Raw genomic sequence first — 17509 nt, forward strand, 5'->3', positions numbered from 1 at the left:
AGGCGAAGTTCTTGAAAAAAAAACTTCACACGTGTTTTTGACATTGACGTCCATTTGACGTGTGTACTGTCAATGAGTACTGTATTGTTTTCATTTTTACACAATTTTTACAAAATAAAAGGATTTAAATTTTATTGAAAGATTTTCACAAAAGTAAGAGTGAATTTTAGGGTTATATTGATAAAATTTAAGTGTAAAAATCTAGGAAAATGTCCTCTTGGAAAAAAGCTGCGAAAGCTAACCAAAAAACACATAGAGAAAGACATCAACCAGAGTCCCGCAAACATTTAGGACTCTTGGAAAAAAAGAAAGATTATAAGAAACGTGCTGACGATTACCATGAAAAAGGCGCTACACTTAAACTACTTCGCAAAAGAACGTTGGACAAGAATCCGGACGAGTTTTACTTTCACATGATAAACTCCAGAGTAAAAGATGGGGTAAGTCGCAGATATTTTACCTGATTCTACGTATCTTCCGATAAGTGTCCCCTAGTAACCATGAATGTGGACCATCTCTTATGTTTCTGCAATTGTTCGCCTAAGTATTATTGCCTAAGAACTTAGTTACACATAAGAAATGAAAATATTTGTCTCTAAGACATAAACATGTTCATTAAAGCAGCTTTCTAACTTGAATCAATAACTTTGTAATAAATAAGAGACTACACTTTACAATAGCTTTAGCAATCAACCTACAATTGAAAAAAAAAAATGTATCGATGTACTGACTTGTGGAGTTGAAAAATGATTGATGTTGTTTTATATTATAGGTTCATCATGAAGTTGAGAAAGAGGATGAGTATACACCGGAGCAGATCAAGTTGATGCAGACGCAAGACATCAAGTATGTCAACATGAAGAGGACCATTGAGAGCCGCAGGATACAGAGGTTACAGGTAAGTGATCATACCTACACCAAGTTATCACTTCTTACCAGTGGCGGGGCAAGACCTAAATTAGATGGGGGCAAGATATTATATTTTGTGAGGACCTCTGATGGATGAATTCTCTTGAGATAAAGAGTTCTTTGATGCTCAAATTTTTATTTATAAAAATTTAAGCATCAAAACTTGGTAATCCTTAAAAAATACTCGGGCACGAGGCACCTTGAACCGCAAGGCCGTAGTTGGTGGCCTACATAGCCCATGTCTTAAGCCGACTTTGCTTCTTACTTTACACAATTGCTAATATCAACTATATATTTTGTTGCACTTTTTTCTGACAAACATGCAACAAGTATATGGGGCTTAATATGTTGGCAATAAAATGCCTTCTCAAATAATGACTTATCCAGTACTGTTTACTTTGTCTTACACCAAAAATTTTTACATAACATTAAAGCAAGGAAAGGGATTAGAAAATATTAGAAAAACTGTTTTCTATTTTTTATGTTGATGTTTCTACCTGATTTTTAATTGTAAATTTTTAAATATAATGTTTTCAGTCTCAACTCCACATGACAGATGTGATAGATTCAACACCAAATACCCATGTGTTCTTTGTTGATGAAGGCGAAGAGAAAGAATTCGATCTGGCAAAACGTCTGGACACACATCCAGCGCTCATCAACAGAAAGTCAAATAGACCCAGGCTGTCAGACTTAGATAAAATGTCCTTACCAGATGTCAGTGAAGCAGTAAGTATTGTTTATCTTTTGGAATTTTCTTCCTTTCAACAGTTCAATATATCATAATGCTCATTTTATCAAATTATGTAATACATATTTTAATTTCGCCATAACAAACCAAACATCCAATTTTAGTCATTCAAAGATCAAATATTATCTACATAAACTGTACTTAGTGATTTAATAATTTATTTTGATAAGGATTAATAGCATGAGTAAAATAAACGCGTTTAAATGTAGTCCAAAAATTCAAGATTTTTTAAGTAAAATAACTGTTGCTGTGCCTCACTCGACATAGATAGGTACAGTGTGTCGCGGACTTTTTTGTAGATGTTTATAAGATCTACAATTAATAAGAACATTTTATGGTTCTATCTTTTATAGTTTAGGCAGCATATGCAAAATAAGTAACTTTTCTGGTCGTTTTTTTACACTTGTCTCCGAAAAACCCAAATATTTTACGGAAACCTATTTTTTCCTAAATAAAATTTAGCCTATGTTACTCGTGGATAATGTAGCTTTCGAATGGTGAAAGAATTTTAAAAATCGGTCCAGTAGTTTTTGAGCCTATTCATTACAATTATACAAACAAAGTTTTCCTCTTTATAATATTAGTGTAGAAATAGAGGTTTTTCAGTAAGGAGAATACATTTTCTGTCAATATTTGCATTTTCGGCTTAGCTTATTTTTGGCTAGTTATTATTAATGTACAGTGTACACTTTTGAGTTACAAATTTAACTCGCCAGTTCAGTTCCAACAGTAATTTCATTATGATTTTCTTTGCAGGCTTTAGAATCAGCAAAGAAGTCTAAAGAGAAGATTTATAAAGAGCTGTCTAAGAGGATTGAGAGGGAAGAGCATCTGACTGTTGTTCAACAGAAGATGGAGCTAAAGAGGAATCTTCAAGACAAGTCAGTCAAGATTCTGAAACCTAAGAAGGTCCAAAAAGGTACTAAGGTATCTGCTCCTGTGTACAAATTCCAATACATTAGAAAAAAATAATAACAAATTATGTTTATTACGATTTAATAAATACAATCTTAAAGCTAATAGTTGTTAGTTTATTTGGCAACTGTCGTTAGCAAAGAATGTACGATTTAGCCAGTGTCACATAATTTATAAAGATATGTTCATTTTCTTAAATTCTAAATTACACAAAATATTTTTACCTAATCATAATTTCGTACAAGTCTTATAATTATAATTTTATTCATAAACCTAATTATCACAATAAAAGAAATGCAATTTAAATATTTTGTACAAGTTTTTAATACTAGCTAGATTTGTCCGTAATTTTTAAACTAGGGTTACATTGTTAAGACATTGACTATTGTGGCACTTTTATTAAGTAAATATAAAAATATAAAAAGGATAAGTAAATGCCTTCATATTTGGATCAATTTGTTAAAATCTTTCAAATGGAGGCCTTACTTATTTTTTAAGTATTTTAAACTTTTTAAATGTTTAAACTGGCACTATAAAACATATTACAATTTCTGATGAAATACAAATTACATTAAACATTAGGTATCACAATAAAAATCAATCGCCAAACAAAAATATCGTTGTCAAAACATAAGTTATTTCGATTAAATAAAGGCACACTAAGTAAAGAGTAATTAAAAATGTCATCACAAATAACTCCATCTCTTTCTTACATCTAAATTTTCTACTATAGATCTGTCTCTTACTACATCTAATAACACTTTGAGCATTGATCTAGTAAGGTGGTAACTATGTCAGTTCGATAACAATAACTACAGCATTCAGCATTACCACGTGACCTAGTTGTGGTAACTTTTCAGTGTGGCAAACACAAGGTCATTGCTATGTGGTCACAAGCTGGTTGTCCATATCACGAGAAGATGGTCGCTACCTGCTACACTTGTCTACAACTGACTATCAAATGATTGTTACCACATAGTTCTCTCGGTAGGATAAGGGCATAAACGCTAATCATTCTGAAAATAATTTGTGCCCTTGTCTTACCAAAGGTATGTGTAGACTCTGACATGGTTTAACCCCATGTAGACTATCTCGTGGTCATATAGACTCTGAGATGGTTACAACCACATGAAGACTGCCACGTGGTAATTATTACCACATGCAGATGTGGTGGTCACTACCACAGTACACACTTGCGTTCGGGATTCATGGGCGAGCCAGTAGGACATGACCACGCGCGCGCGAATTCCTCCGAGTTGCTCAAGGTGCCGATCACTCTGATCTTGTTGGGGCTGTGTACTCCTTCCACCATCTTGGATTTTAGAGCACCCACCGTTGAGTTGCCGCACCAAATCTGCAAAAAATTAGGATGGTTAATATAAGTTTCCGCTTGTGTCCTAAAAAACCTAACCTACGTCAATACGTAGGTTAGGTTAGGTTAGGTTAGGTTATCGCGCAAAACGTGCACGGCCCAATGGCCGTGCACGTTTTGCGCGATGAACGCTCACAATTTTTCGCCAATATTTGTCTGACATGATACATAATAAAACAAAATGTCTGTTCGTGGCATCGTAGATCTAATTTATGTGTTACTAGCGACCCGCCCCGGCGTCGCACGGGTATAAAATATATAGCCACTGAAAAAATGATTAAAATCGATAGCCTATGATCCTTCACGTGGTCTACTTCTTATCTTTGCAAAATAACATAAAAATTGCTCCAGTAGTTCGCGAGATAAGCCCTTTCAAATAATTTCCCCTGTTTTTTCCACATTCTCCTATTAGTCTTAGCGTGATAAAATATAGCCTATGCCTTCCTCAATAAATGGGCTATCTAACACTGAAATAATTTTTCAAATCGAACCAGTAGTTCCTGAGATTAGCGCGTTTTTTATTAGGCTGTATGTCTGAAAATAACTCTGAGCACTACCTATATCGTTATTTCTGACCGGTCCTTGTGAGTAAGCGGTGAGGTTACAAGGCTTGCGAGTTGCGACCCTTACGATATCATGAGAAATACCTGCGCGAATCCCAAGAAGAACAGCTGATCGGGTTCATACTGTAGGCCCGGCAGCGCCAACCGCCGCGTGCCGTGTCGGCGCGCGTGCAGCCTGTACGCGCGGAGTGCGGCGCGCAGACCGCCGTTGTCAGCGATGTTCTCGCCCTGGGTGTTGAAACCGTGCACCTGGGGAGGGGAGTAGAAACTTTATAGTATTTCGAAGAGAAGTAAACTGAGTGCTGAATCAAAAAGTGTGCATCTGAAGGATTCAGTACAGTACAGTATATTCCCATGATTTGGCCCGTAATATGATTATGATAATTTGATAGGCCTAAATATGGGTTGGTGGAGGGATTTGCCCAGTATGCTCAGTCACTCTCACGAATAGGGTATTGATACCTCTCAAGCACAATGCGCCCAGCCGGCTCTAGAGTTGTCTAGAATGTGTGGCCCTTGGGGGGTGGCTAACCAGGCAAACCCGGGGCCTCGCAAGGTATTTTTCCTAAGACAAGGGCCTCGCAAATACCTTCCGTACGGGGCCTCGCAGTGGTTAAGGCCGCCACTGCTCATAAAACAGAATCCCATATAGAATTCCATGAGAATTCTCCCACCCTTCCACTGACCTTGTACCCGGGCAGCTGCGGCAGATGGTACCGGCTGTACTGGTCGATGATGCATCGCACCTTCTCGTGGTAGTGCTCAAGAGTCGCCGCCGACCACCACTGCTTGAGGTTTCCTTCTTCATCGTAGCGACGGCCTGTAACATAATAGTATTAGGTATATTAATACTAGTCGTCATAGTCACCATAGAAAAAAATCCTATTGAATGTGGTCATGCTAAGCATACAAAAATAAAGGATTTTCTATTCTAGATTTTACATTACTGGCAAGTGTAAACAATGGATATAGGTTGTTGTCCTACTGAAGATGATATTTTGGTAGCCTGGAACAACACAGGAACTACCGATGAAAGGTCAACAAGTGAGACTGTTTTGATGATTTGGATTAGAAAAGGAATAAATTACCTTGGTCATCAAATCCGTGAGTCACCTCGTGACCCATTATAGCACCTATCGATCCGTAGTTTATGGCTCTGAAAAAAAATTTTAAGTAATCCAAGCAAGTAGGTAAATTAATGGAGAAATTCAAGTGTAAAAGGAAGACTCACTCGATTCCATTTCCGTAGAAAGGTGGCTGTAAAATGCCAGCTGGGAAAGCTGAAAATAAAATGAATGGGTTTTAAAGGTGACACAAAATACCCCAAATAACAAAAAAGAGTATGAAAGGAATATACTCACTGACTGAGTTGAGTGTGGCAGAATAAAACGCGTTGACTGTAGTGGCCGTTGCCACCCACCTAAAAAAGAAACATAATATTTTTTATAACTTTGTTCCCATTTACCAAGGGAATAAAAGAGAGAACTTAATATTATTAATATGCACGGAAAGACTTTTGTGATGAAGAGATTAAAGAAATGATTAAGTATTTATTAGCTACACATAACATATTTAATATTTTATTCTCCTCATTTGGATTTAGGCCAAGTAGGGATTTAAGAAATCTCTTATTATTTACCTGTCTCTGTCAGGTTTTTCCCTTAGCGAGTTGAACGATTTCTTCACAGCAGCCCACGTTAGTTTGAGATACGTCGCGAATAGGTCCCCCTCCACCACCTCTGCCTGAAAACAAATTTCAGCTAAGTATAGTCAATAGTCATTATTCACCAAAACTGCCTGTTAAGCTTTGCTTTCAATTACCATAAAACAAAAAGGAGAAACAATAGTTGGTTCGCCAACCACTCTACAGTAATGGGCGATGATGAAAAATATCCTTACGTGTTGATAGTGTTTATCCAGTCGCTCCGTGTCCAACAACCAGGCAGGGAATCCCACAAAGTTGCGTATAGCGGCGAGCTTGGTGAGGGTCTTCTGACGCGTGGTGCCGTCCATCCACTCCAGGGTTTGAACAGTCTCCGCGAACGCCGAGCGAACGTCCTCCACCATCTCTATCGCCTGGAGCAAAAATAAGGACCTTGAACCAAAATCGCTAAGAAATCCATATGACAGAAGCTGTGCTTTTTCGGTGTGTAGTTGAGTTATTGCGGTCACTTTTGTTGCTTATACCTGAATGCTTTTTCAAGTTAGTACAAGAAACCAGCTATAAGTAAATAAAACTGTTTTCTTATTTGAGTGAGATACGAAAACTTAGGTTACTCTGCAGCCTGTTTATTTGTTGTCGAAATTCGTCGAATCCGAATCAAATAACATGTATATCACGTCCCTGGAATTAGAAGAGACCTACAATATCAGCTCACCTTAACTCTAGACGCGTTGTCGAAATGCCTATTCACGTACAGATAGGAGACGGCAACTCCGAAGTTGGCATTGACGTTGGCGGTGCAGGACTTCCAACGCGGCGTGCGCTGCTGCAGACCGTACACGGCGCGAGAGAACTCGAACCCGAGGGTACGGAATTGCGCCAGGGTCATCGGTGCGAGAGTCGAGAATACACTCCACCACATGAAACGTTCTGTGGAACAAGGGTTCATCTTTATTCAGCCCATAATTTCAAATTATTTTAGGTTTTTACATAACTTTTATTGCGGGCTTTGAGCGCGGTGACCGAATCAAGAAATTCCCTAACGAAAAACAATAAGTAATAATAATAATAACTCCCACACCGGTTTTGGTGACGGTGGCCGGTTTAATTGAAACCAGGCTGCAGTTACGCAGGAGTAATTTTATAGTGCCCAAGGGTGTGCGCAGTACACAAGAGCCCTCTCTATTCCACTCTCATAACCCAGTTTAACGGAAGACCAACATGACTGGTGAGAGATCAGGCGCTGGATCGACTTTTTACATGCCCATCCGACGCATGGATCATCTTACTTATCAGACAATCAGGTGATTGATGAATTGACCTAACCAAACTTGGAAATAACATATTCGGAATCGAACCCACGACCTTCGAGAGTCACGATCTTAACCACTGGACCGCGGAGGCGCTAACGAAAAACACCTAACATTCGTCTAACGTCGTTTCAGTTCGTCAGGCACGGTGTTTGTGTGCATGCCACTAGACGTATGCGAATTATACTTGCATAAGTTGATAAGAAATGCTATGCAATAGCTTCACAGTATTTATATACTTACCTACTTACTGTGTGTATTTTTAAACTGAAACTTATATTACATCGGCTCAAACTTATTCACATGTCGCGTGATGGTCGGCCGCAGAAAAGGGTAGTTTTACTTTTATCGTGGTTTCAATCTCATAAAACTGTCTGCATTATATATTCTTCAAATCTACCCAAAACACAAATTATTTTGATGTTTTGAGTAGGCCACAGAAAAAGACATAAGTACTTATAGGAAATTTATTGTGACGAAACGTCCCGTACGTTGGGTTTGTAGTCACAAGTAACGTCTTCCACTGATAACTTACCAACAAGAACTGGCTCGGTCGCGTTGAGCAGAACGGATAGTTTCTGCAGGTAGGGCAGGTCCATCACGATAAGTCTGTCCTGAGTGAGGCTCAGTGTCACATTAGTGTCAGCAAACACCATAGATAGGTATTTCTCCCAGTCATGCTGCAAGAAACGTGTGTGTTAAAAAACTAATTCCGATTCGTGATGCAGTTTGCTGTTGTAGTGGTACCTACGTCATCGCTTGGTATAATTTTTTTTGGAAATAAAGATCATTGAACCAGCTGACAGGTCATAGGAAATAGCCACCGAAAATGCAAATAACGAAAATGCTTTGTTCAAGTGCATTGGACCTTCTATATCCTCGCTCGTGTAACAAGCACTACATTCTACAAGGCTTGCCCCATTTCTTTTGTGCAATTGTGTTTAATTTTGTCTAGCCTCTAGGTAATTCCTCATTACCATTTTCCACTGCGGGGGCGCGTCGGTGGGTCCCTGCAGGAAGTGTGTGACCGCCACGTCGTGGAACAGGTGGGTGCCGCTGCGACGGACCTCTACCGGCGTCATTATCTGAAATCATTTGGGTGGATTATGATAACACTTTCAGGTCTGTTGAAAAGGGGATTTGTTCGAGTGGTATTAGTGGGAATGTTTAAAATAAAGGAAAATAATTATATCTAACATTTTACTCATTCCTTGACTACGATCGCGATAGACAGCTGCTTAATCCCAAAACAATACCCCAATTCTTCTTTTCAATGCAACATATTTTATTATAAGCAGCTTGGTCCCGGCTCCCGCGACTGCTCCCATAGAGATTATAAATACCATTTTGTATTTAAATTGGAAATGTGTCGTGTCGGTCTTCGGTTATGAGAGTAAAGAAATAGAGAGCGCACACACTTAGGCACTATAAACTCCTGTGTAACTGGCCTGGTTTCAATGAAACTGGCCACCGTCCCCGCAACTAGTGTGGGGGTTATTGTTTGGACTCCTTACCTTAGCCAGACTTTTGCTGAAGCTGATGATTTCGTCAGCGAACTGCTGCGCGTCGACTTCCGGGTCCGCAATCTCGACAACTGCCCGTATATACTTGTGGTACTGTTCAATCTCGTGGGCGAACTGCTCGGGCAGGAGCAGGTATTTGTCGCTGAACCCGGGGGACACTTGCTCGAGCTGTAACGTTGGAAATAGTTTAATGAAACCAAGAGAGAAAATGAAACTCTTTACTAGAGACTCACACACCCTAAAGTATGGTCATTTTATTTTATTACATCCCGTATTCTTAAGTATTTCCTTATCCAATGAGGCAACTTACCACGATCCTATTGCGGCTGGTGTTCCTCACGTCTTCGGAGATCTGCGTACTCAGCAGCACACTCATGCCGTGCGTGCGGCGCGTGCGACCCGCCACCTCCTCCCAGCTGAATTTGCTGCCCAGCTGAAGATCCAACACTTACCACGATCCTATTGCGGCTGGTGTTCCTCACGTCTTCGGAGATCTGCGTGCTCAGCAGCACACTCATGCCGAGCGTGCGGCGCGTGCGTCCCGCCACCTCTTCCCAGCTGAAGTTACCACCCGGTGCTGACGGCCGCGGCGGCAACCCGAGTTTCTCAAGCACGTCCTGGATCGGCTTGATGCCTTTTACTTCGAGTTTTTCTGTGGATTTGATGATGATGAATATACTCCCCTGAACTACTAAAATTTAAAGGAAGAAAATCAGGAACAAGGCATTGCTAGAAAGAATGTCGAGGCACTCTTATTTTGTTTTTCGCAAATAATCTTTCACCGTCTATCCTATTTGCGTTGTTTCATAAGACGTTGAAATGATTTTGAATTCTAAAAATCAAGGTTCGCATTTGACTCTGATGTTTTTAAACGGCAATTGATGGCCACCAGAACCTTAAAAATAGTTTTAATCAACATTTTTGTGTTTCTTTTCGTTGCCTTTCGATTAATTTCAATGCAGGTCCAAAAACAGTTTTTATGTCTCTCGGGCTCCTATGAAAGGATTTTCGTGAGTAGTTACCGCTGATCCTGACTTACAAGAATCACAGAGTGGTTTGCCAATGTCCGTTTAAACATTATATACTAGCTGCGTTAAAAGGTTTTAGCCGCCTATTGAACGTGTGTTCTCATTATTCGTAACTAATACTTGTGGTGTGCGTAGTGACAGTAAAAGCGAAGTGCATTGCTCAATTGCACCGTTCGAATAGCTCGGAGACTCTCACGGTTGATGTGATCGCTTTTGAGCGGGGACTGCGAAATATTAGATCATTAGCATCAGCGATAAGATTTTCGGCCCGGGCGCCCTCTCTCTCAAGTCTCTCTCTTAAGTCTGGTATATCCATACTAATATTATTAATATGAAAATGTGTCTGTCTCTCTGTCTGTCTGTTACTTTGTTACTTCCAAATCGCTGAACCGATTTTGCTGAAAGGTATGGATTTCCATCGGGAGTTAAAGTATTTACATGGAGTCCCGAGTAAGGACATAGGAATGTACCTACTTTTTATACAGAAGAAAATATGTACGGTTCCCGCGCGATAAATCAAATTGCGAGCGTCATTTTAAAACGAATAAAAACGTGCATAAGGCCTAGGTATTCTTCCATAATCGACCATGATCGACGTCGACTGACAATTTCGCAATCATGGTAGCAAGTTATTCATTATGGCCCGACGTGAAGAGGGCCAGTAAAAGTGGGAGCTAGTTTAACGTTTAACGATATTTTAACATCAAAGTAACTACATCAGTTTCTACAGTTTAAAGTTTTCAATTGACCTTCCTAGAAAATCGTATAGGAAATGAGCGTATGCACAATACTGAAAATTCCCACGAGTTCACTCCTCTTAACCCTTTGGTCATTTTGGTATTAGTTATTTATTATTCTTACAATGGCAACTCCTATATTATATTCAGGTTGTTTTGACTTGTTTCCAGCTCCCAATAAATAAATAAAAAATGCAGGGTGTCTCAAAATTAAGTGATAATTATTACTTTGACTAGGAGACTAGCGTTATAGAGCTAAGGAGACTAGCGTTTTCTATAATATATTATTCCTATACGACTTTGATGCCCTATTTAAGTCCTTTAGGAAAGGAAATTTCAATAATATTTCAAACTTCTAAGTTCTAGCGTTTAGGGCCGAAAGAAAGATATAAGAACAGTATTGTAAGTTGTTACAACTTACCCACATCAATGCAGGTTCTATACAGAGCCTTGGCTTTGAGGACGCTCCCTGGTAGTCCCTCGTCATCCTTGGACTCCAGAAGCTCTCGTAAGTCCGTGGTGAGTTGCTCCCGAATCAGCGCCAGCTGGTCCCATGAGGTGGACCAGTCGGGTATGGGGTTCTTCTTCATCCATCCCCCACAGGCGAAGTCGTAGAAGTCGTCGCATGGTTTCACTTCCCTGTCCAGGGCTGCTATGACTCGGGATGCTGAAATTAAGGGTCTTAGTTTAACAATGTTTTTTTAATAAATTAGGAGCCATACGAGCTAGCGGGTCACCTGATGGAAAGCAAATACCGTCGCCCATAGACACTCGCAACATTAAAGAGCTGCAAATGCGTTGCCGACCTTTTAAGGTCGGCAACGCATTTGCAGGTTTTGGCTTTTTGAAGGTTTGTTTTCTCCAAAGTTTAAAAATTAAGGAAGATTTAAAGTATATTATTTAATAATTAATATTATTACGACTACGAGTAGGCAGTGGACCTATGTAATTTGGTCGAGGTAAATGTCATAAGTCACAACTCGATAACTTTTATAAAATATGGGTACGCCAACTGCCTAGGTCCTAGGAAATAGGAATCTTTCTATGTCTCCTTATATCCTTAGTTTATTCTTCTATGTTTTGTGGTATTTGCTGTCAGCAGTAGGTATAATATATTGGAATAGTAGTAAATAAATAATATAAAAAGCGTCTAAGATCACGGTCGTTGTGAAATTTATTCATTAAATTAATTTAAAATATTACGACAGAACATGCGATTTCATAAAAAATCGACAGCTACCTAAGGATCCTTTCATTAGTTATTATCTAACCTACTTTTGATTTTTTATCATTCATTGTTGTAATTTATCATCTATAGACTATAACAACCTTAAGACATGTTGGTTAAATAAAAGTACTAACTACTATGTATGAATTAAGGCAATTTATATTTTGAGTATAGGCCACTTTAATTTTGCCGACCCTATGTACGAACTCTGCCGCGCCCCCCCTTAAGACGTCAAAGGTGATAGGATGCGTGGATGCTACCGCCATAGGCCATGGCTTACACTGCCTACATAAATCCAGAGCTGGTATGAATATTTTATGGAACTAGTGCGCCCTAAACAGACATGAGTGAGGACCCATGGAGGCTGAAGCGCAAAAATATAACCACCTTAATATTTACAGAGCGAATGAATATTTCAGTTCTTTTTGTCTTTTTAGTTTTTTTATTAGAAACGTCACACTGCACACGACAGACAAAGACACGGGACGCTGAATATAAGTTGCGTACCTTAATATTTTTATTAGTAAAGAAGGGGTTAAATGTAATATTTTTTGTAGCTGAAATTCAGTGAATTTCCAAATAGTCTAACATGTAATTCTAGCGTAAAGTGTAAAGGAAAATTAAATTAACATTCAAGTGCAGTGCATTTGATTAACTTCGAACCTAGGCGCTGTTAGTCACTTTCATACGTCATTTTTACGCAGCGTCAATAATCTAGATTAAGATCTAGGTATTATTGGATTTAACTAGATCATATGAAAATATTACGCCATGAACCAATTAAAACGACACGTGTGATCACATGGCGTGTCCCCTTGAATCAATATGCAATGACGACGAAAGTCAAAAACGCAGTAACATAATTAGAGCATGTGGCATTTATTAACACAATAATAATAATATAGCAATTATTATTATAATTCCCGGTAAAATGACGTCTCATTCTTTAGTAATAAACAAATAACAAATCGTTTTGTAAATGCGTTGTGCCGTTTGTGAATGAGCTGATAGAGAAGCAGTAGCTTTTAAGGTGCCCATACACGGGACAATTTGTCGTTTCGATCGATCGTCATTCTTGACGATCTTTTGAACGTAAAATCGTTTGCGATATTGCTACACACGTACAATTTGTCGTTCGATTTTAACATCGAGGAGATAAATCGTCACGATAATTACATATAACCTTTAATTAAATATTCACCAACAGCAAATTCGGATAAGAAAACAATTTCTAGCCGCCTTTAAAACCGCATGTGTTTTTATGTTAATGGTTTTAAGTTTTAACTTTTAACTTAAACCAAGAAGCTTATGAAGCTTCTTAACTTAGGTTGGGTTGCACCAGAGGCGTGGTTAAAGTTAAGGTTAAAGTTATGGTTATAGTTAAGGCTAAATTTAGCTTTAACTTTAACTTAAACTTTGACCGGAGAAATTGACAGATGACAGCTGGTCCAACAAGGTTATAAATGGAGGGGGCGCTGCTGGTAAAGGAGTCAAAAATGGCGTTTTTTGTATGATGATAGCGTTAGTTCCTTTTTTCGCCACGTGCATTTCAAACCTTGTCGAGCTCTATGGTTATGATTAAATATGGCGTCTTGATGGCGTCCATTTTTAACTTTAACCAAAGATTCGACATTTTGCATTGTAGTTAAAGTTACAGTTATAGTTAAAGTTAGTTGGTGCAACCCAACCTTAAACATTAAATTATATTACTACTAGATGACGCCCGCTACTCTGTTGCGACAAAAATCGTTTATCGCGCGGGAACCGTTCATTTTTCCGGGAAAAAGTATCCTATGTCCTTTCCCGGGACTCAAAGTATATCCATACCAAATTTCAGCCAAATTGGTTCAGCGGTTTGGGCGTAAAGAGGTAACAGACAGACAGATAGATAGATAGACAGACACTTTCGCATTTATAATATTAGTATGGATGTGGTATGGATGTATAGATGTATGGATTATTATCTAGCTTCTTGGCTTTCAATGCTACGAAATATTTATTAATCTAATTAAAGGATGTTTTTTGTGCCCGTAACATCTACTTGGTTCTTAAATCTTATGTAATGTGATGATAATTTTAATTGGTTATTGTTATGTCACAGTGGGATTTCTCAGACATTCCTAGATGTATCTAATCGATGCTACATGTTTCAGTTTTTAGTATATTTTGACTTCCGCCCGCGCCAAAAGAAATCTTGTTGGAACCACACATAGCGACATACGTAACCAAGGTTCTTCTTTCTCCGTGGTCTCAAGTTTTGCCCAATTTAGTCAGAGTTATAGTTTTATAGCCTCTTCAATATTCTACAATGTAACATCAAAGAAACTGAATCCTAGGCAGTTGACGGACTTACGAGTTACGACATTTGGTTGAGTTATGTTAGAGTCTACATAAAATATCATAGATTGAACTGTGTATTAGGCTATTAGTAAATCTAGAGTTGGAGAACTATATTGATGTTCTATCAAGCCGAAAAATCATAATACTCCTTTGTATCAACTCTACATGCCCTAACACGTTGTATTTTCCACGTCGTGTTGTGAAGGCAAAGGTGACTACTTGCTTGTTGGCGTTGTTATTCTGTAGATGCAAATTACGCTTGGATGTAATTGCGATGAGCAGATGGCTAATTTACTAGCGATTTGCATACTTTTACGATAGCTCTTATGATTCCTTCATCAAAATAGATATCCTGTATCTCTATATAAAAACTAAGCTTGGGGATAACCATGAAAGATTTCTAGTTAGTAATAGACGTTTATGTACCATCAAAGAAATTCATTTATAGGCAAATGGGGGACCTATGCAATTTAGGCGGTTTATGTCAATTTCATGTTAGTCATGATTTTTCGGCTGGGTTTGATATTAACGTAACCAAATTACGTAGGTCCGTCATCTGCCTATCTTCTGACAGTGCCTACATTAATTTATTCCTAAACTCGGTAGTTTTACTTGTTTTAGCATATTATTCGAGAAAGAGCGATCACGTGTTAAACAATTAACGCTACCCTAATCTTATAGTCCAAAGGAGGCCTCCAAACCTTAGTATGATATTGAGGGAAACGAGATCAAAATTACATAATATTATCTGGGTTTTCTGGTCTTTCGATCAAAACATAGCAGATTTTAATAGGAGATACTAGCAATTACTTAGGCCCTGTTTCACCACTTCCTGATAAGTGCCGGATTAGGCTATCCACAACTTATCTGACAGATACTCCATATACTCTATCTGTCAAGTTAAGTTGTGGATAGAAATAAAATATGTATGTTAGTTTTAAGGTATTTATTATATAATTATATGTATGTTAGATTTAAGGTATTTGTTATATGGGCCTCTGATGCCTGAATTAAATGATTTAATTTAATAATAGCCTATCCGGAACCTATCAGGAAGTGGTGAAACAGGCCCTTACGAGTTACGGGCCTTGCCTTTTGTGAAAATAGTCGCGGAAAAACTGTTGAACAATAATAATTATAATACAAGTTATATTAAGCATAAAAATTTAAGTCATTAACTTAACTACGGAACACATTTTATGACTTAATGTAATACTTACATAATAATATATAATGTTGTAGACATAATGATATGCAAAGGAAGAGTTTAACTATTGATGTAATTACGTTAATGAGCTGTGAGTATACAAATTACTTAATTACTAACTGAAGCATTACATGTGATTTGAATAATGTTGAATGTTCAGTTATCATTATCCAATGAAGCCCACATTTACGGCCACATAGATATATTTAACAAACATATTTTAATCTCTCTGAGGGTGGCCGTTAGATTTAAATATAAACAGTGGGTTCAAGACAGTTGTGTCAATAACCAAGCATAGTAGGAAATGGAATACACCATTATCATGAGCCTTACATACTTTAATGAATTCTAAACGACACACATAATGTCACTTTCACTGAATTCATAATTTTATTATTAACTCTGCATCGTAATTTAATATTAGGAATATTAAAGAATTCTCGAAATCCTAACTGCTAACTTTCCTTTCTCCGGAGCTACACTTTTCATCAAGTAAAAAGATTTTGTAGTCACTACCACTATGTGCACATAAGATTCGGCTGATTCGATCATGATGAAGTGATTACCAAAGTGGGTTCGGTGAAACAAGGGGTACCATGGCATACATCATGATTCAATGATCTTGACAGATTGAGTGTCCTGCCAAAATTATTTATAAAGATTTTGTGTAGATTTGTAACCATTTAGCAATTCCATGAAATCAAATCAAATTCCTGTTACTTAATTGTGGAAACAACAACTCGTTACTTTTAAACACCTTATATACTTTAATAAATAATAAAGTCCAAGTTCTCTTCTGTTGCACTTCAGAGACGAGTGTTAATTGTAATTAAATGAAGATTTTGACTTAAGCCCCATGCGTTATCTTTCAAACTCTTCATTAAGTTGAAAGTAAATCATCCATGTCTCTGAGACCCGAGTGCGGCTGTAACTCTCCTTACCGGTGATCAGACATGACTCCTCGTAGCATGTGTCTTCGTAGGAGTTGTCCACCGCGGCCGACCACACACCACTCACAAGGAACACCACTAACAGTCTATCCATACTCTTATGTTATCCGAGACGACCACGTCCTCCGCCGCTTATGTACCAGCTCACGAATCGCGATTTTTAATGATTCATAAATTCTGATATGTAGGTGGGGAATTGGTGAAATCTAGATGTAAATTTTAATGCGGTTTTGGTGCCGATGCGCAATTTAGCTGATTTCGAGAGTCGTGATGTTCGCGGGTTCAAGATCCCGAAGAACCTGATTTTGGATATTTTAAAAGTCTAATATTACGGTACATATGGTATAGGAGGGGCGTATCTTGATTTGGTCAAATGTGGATAATGTAAACAAATATGTTTATGCGGTTTTGAAGCGAATTCGGTCTTTGACGTTAGACCAGGTTTTTGTTGTGGTCATGGCCCTCGAACTTAATAAGCGGATGCATGGGCGTACCCAGGTTCTGGGCCAGGGGGGGCAAATTACCCAGGTTCTGGGCCAGGGGGGTGGCAAATTACGCAGATTCTGGGCCAGGGGGGGCAAATCAGATTTTTTATAAGCTAGGTGTTTATAAAGAATAAAAAATTAATAATTTTTAGTTGTATTGCAAACAAATGGCAAAAATCCGTTATTTTTATAGACGACAGTACTAGATAATATACTTAGTAGGGACGTCAACATGATCCAGGGGGGGGGGGGCAGCTGCCCCCCCCCCTGCCCCCCCTCGGTACGCCCATGAGCGGATGGGCCTGTGGCGAAGCGAGTCTTAGCGGTCGCGTATCATAACACTGTTATGTGATGGCAAAGTAGATATATTTTTGGTAAGTTTGGTAGGTCAAGAACTTGAATAGTCTGGTCGATGTATTATATGTAGGCTGAAATCAATCGATCTCGTAGTACCACTACAGATAACGGAAAAAGGAACCCCTACGACATTGATTCGATATTTTACGAAAGCTCAAGTTTGTAGTTGTA

General features: G+C 38.5%; 2 protein-coding genes across 3 annotated transcripts in view; one reads left to right on the top strand and one right to left on the bottom strand.

Annotated features, from left to right (window-relative positions):
- The first annotated feature begins 109 nt into the window (after positions 1-109).
- On the top strand, positions 110-2680 carry LOC121728681 (probable U3 small nucleolar RNA-associated protein 11). The gene is made up of 4 exons (XM_042116908.1): positions 110-440; positions 773-898; positions 1447-1638; positions 2417-2680. Exons 1-4 carry the CDS (start codon positions 210-212, stop codon positions 2630-2632), a joined length of 765 nt encoding a protein of 254 aa, XP_041972842.1. The 5' UTR covers positions 110-209; the 3' UTR covers positions 2633-2680.
- A 403-nt stretch (positions 2681-3083) lies between these two features.
- Positions 3084-17509, bottom strand: part of LOC121728679 (neprilysin-4-like) — a 66165-nt gene continuing 51739 nt past the window's right edge. Inside the window, exons 1-15 of one of the 2 annotated variants that reach the window (XM_042116907.1) lie at positions 16488-16610; positions 11193-11438; positions 9459-9658; positions 8998-9174; positions 8461-8568; positions 8019-8163; positions 6889-7103; positions 6410-6586; positions 6150-6253; positions 5872-5930; positions 5742-5790; positions 5599-5666; positions 5197-5330; positions 4595-4759; positions 3084-3929 (exon numbers count right to left, since the gene is read on the bottom strand). In XM_042116907.1, the coding sequence (XP_041972841.1) occupies positions 3753-3929; positions 4595-4759; positions 5197-5330; positions 5599-5666; positions 5742-5790; positions 5872-5930; positions 6150-6253; positions 6410-6586; positions 6889-7103; positions 8019-8163; positions 8461-8568; positions 8998-9174; positions 9459-9658; positions 11193-11438; positions 16488-16590 (2127 nt within the window). In that variant the 5' untranslated portion in view covers positions 16591-16610 and the 3' untranslated portion in view covers positions 3084-3752. Of the gene's footprint in view, positions 3930-4594; positions 4760-5196; positions 5331-5598; positions 5667-5741; positions 5791-5871; positions 5931-6149; positions 6254-6409; positions 6587-6888; positions 7104-8018; positions 8164-8460; positions 8569-8997; positions 9175-9458; positions 9659-11192; positions 11439-16487; positions 16611-17509 lie in introns of those variants that run through there. The other variant, XM_042116906.1, reaches the window with a different exon arrangement.

This window comes from Aricia agestis, chromosome 7 (genome assembly GCF_905147365.1).
Source record: "Aricia agestis chromosome 7, ilAriAges1.1, whole genome shotgun sequence".
NCBI classification, from domain to species: Eukaryota; Metazoa; Arthropoda; class Insecta; order Lepidoptera; family Lycaenidae; genus Aricia; species Aricia agestis.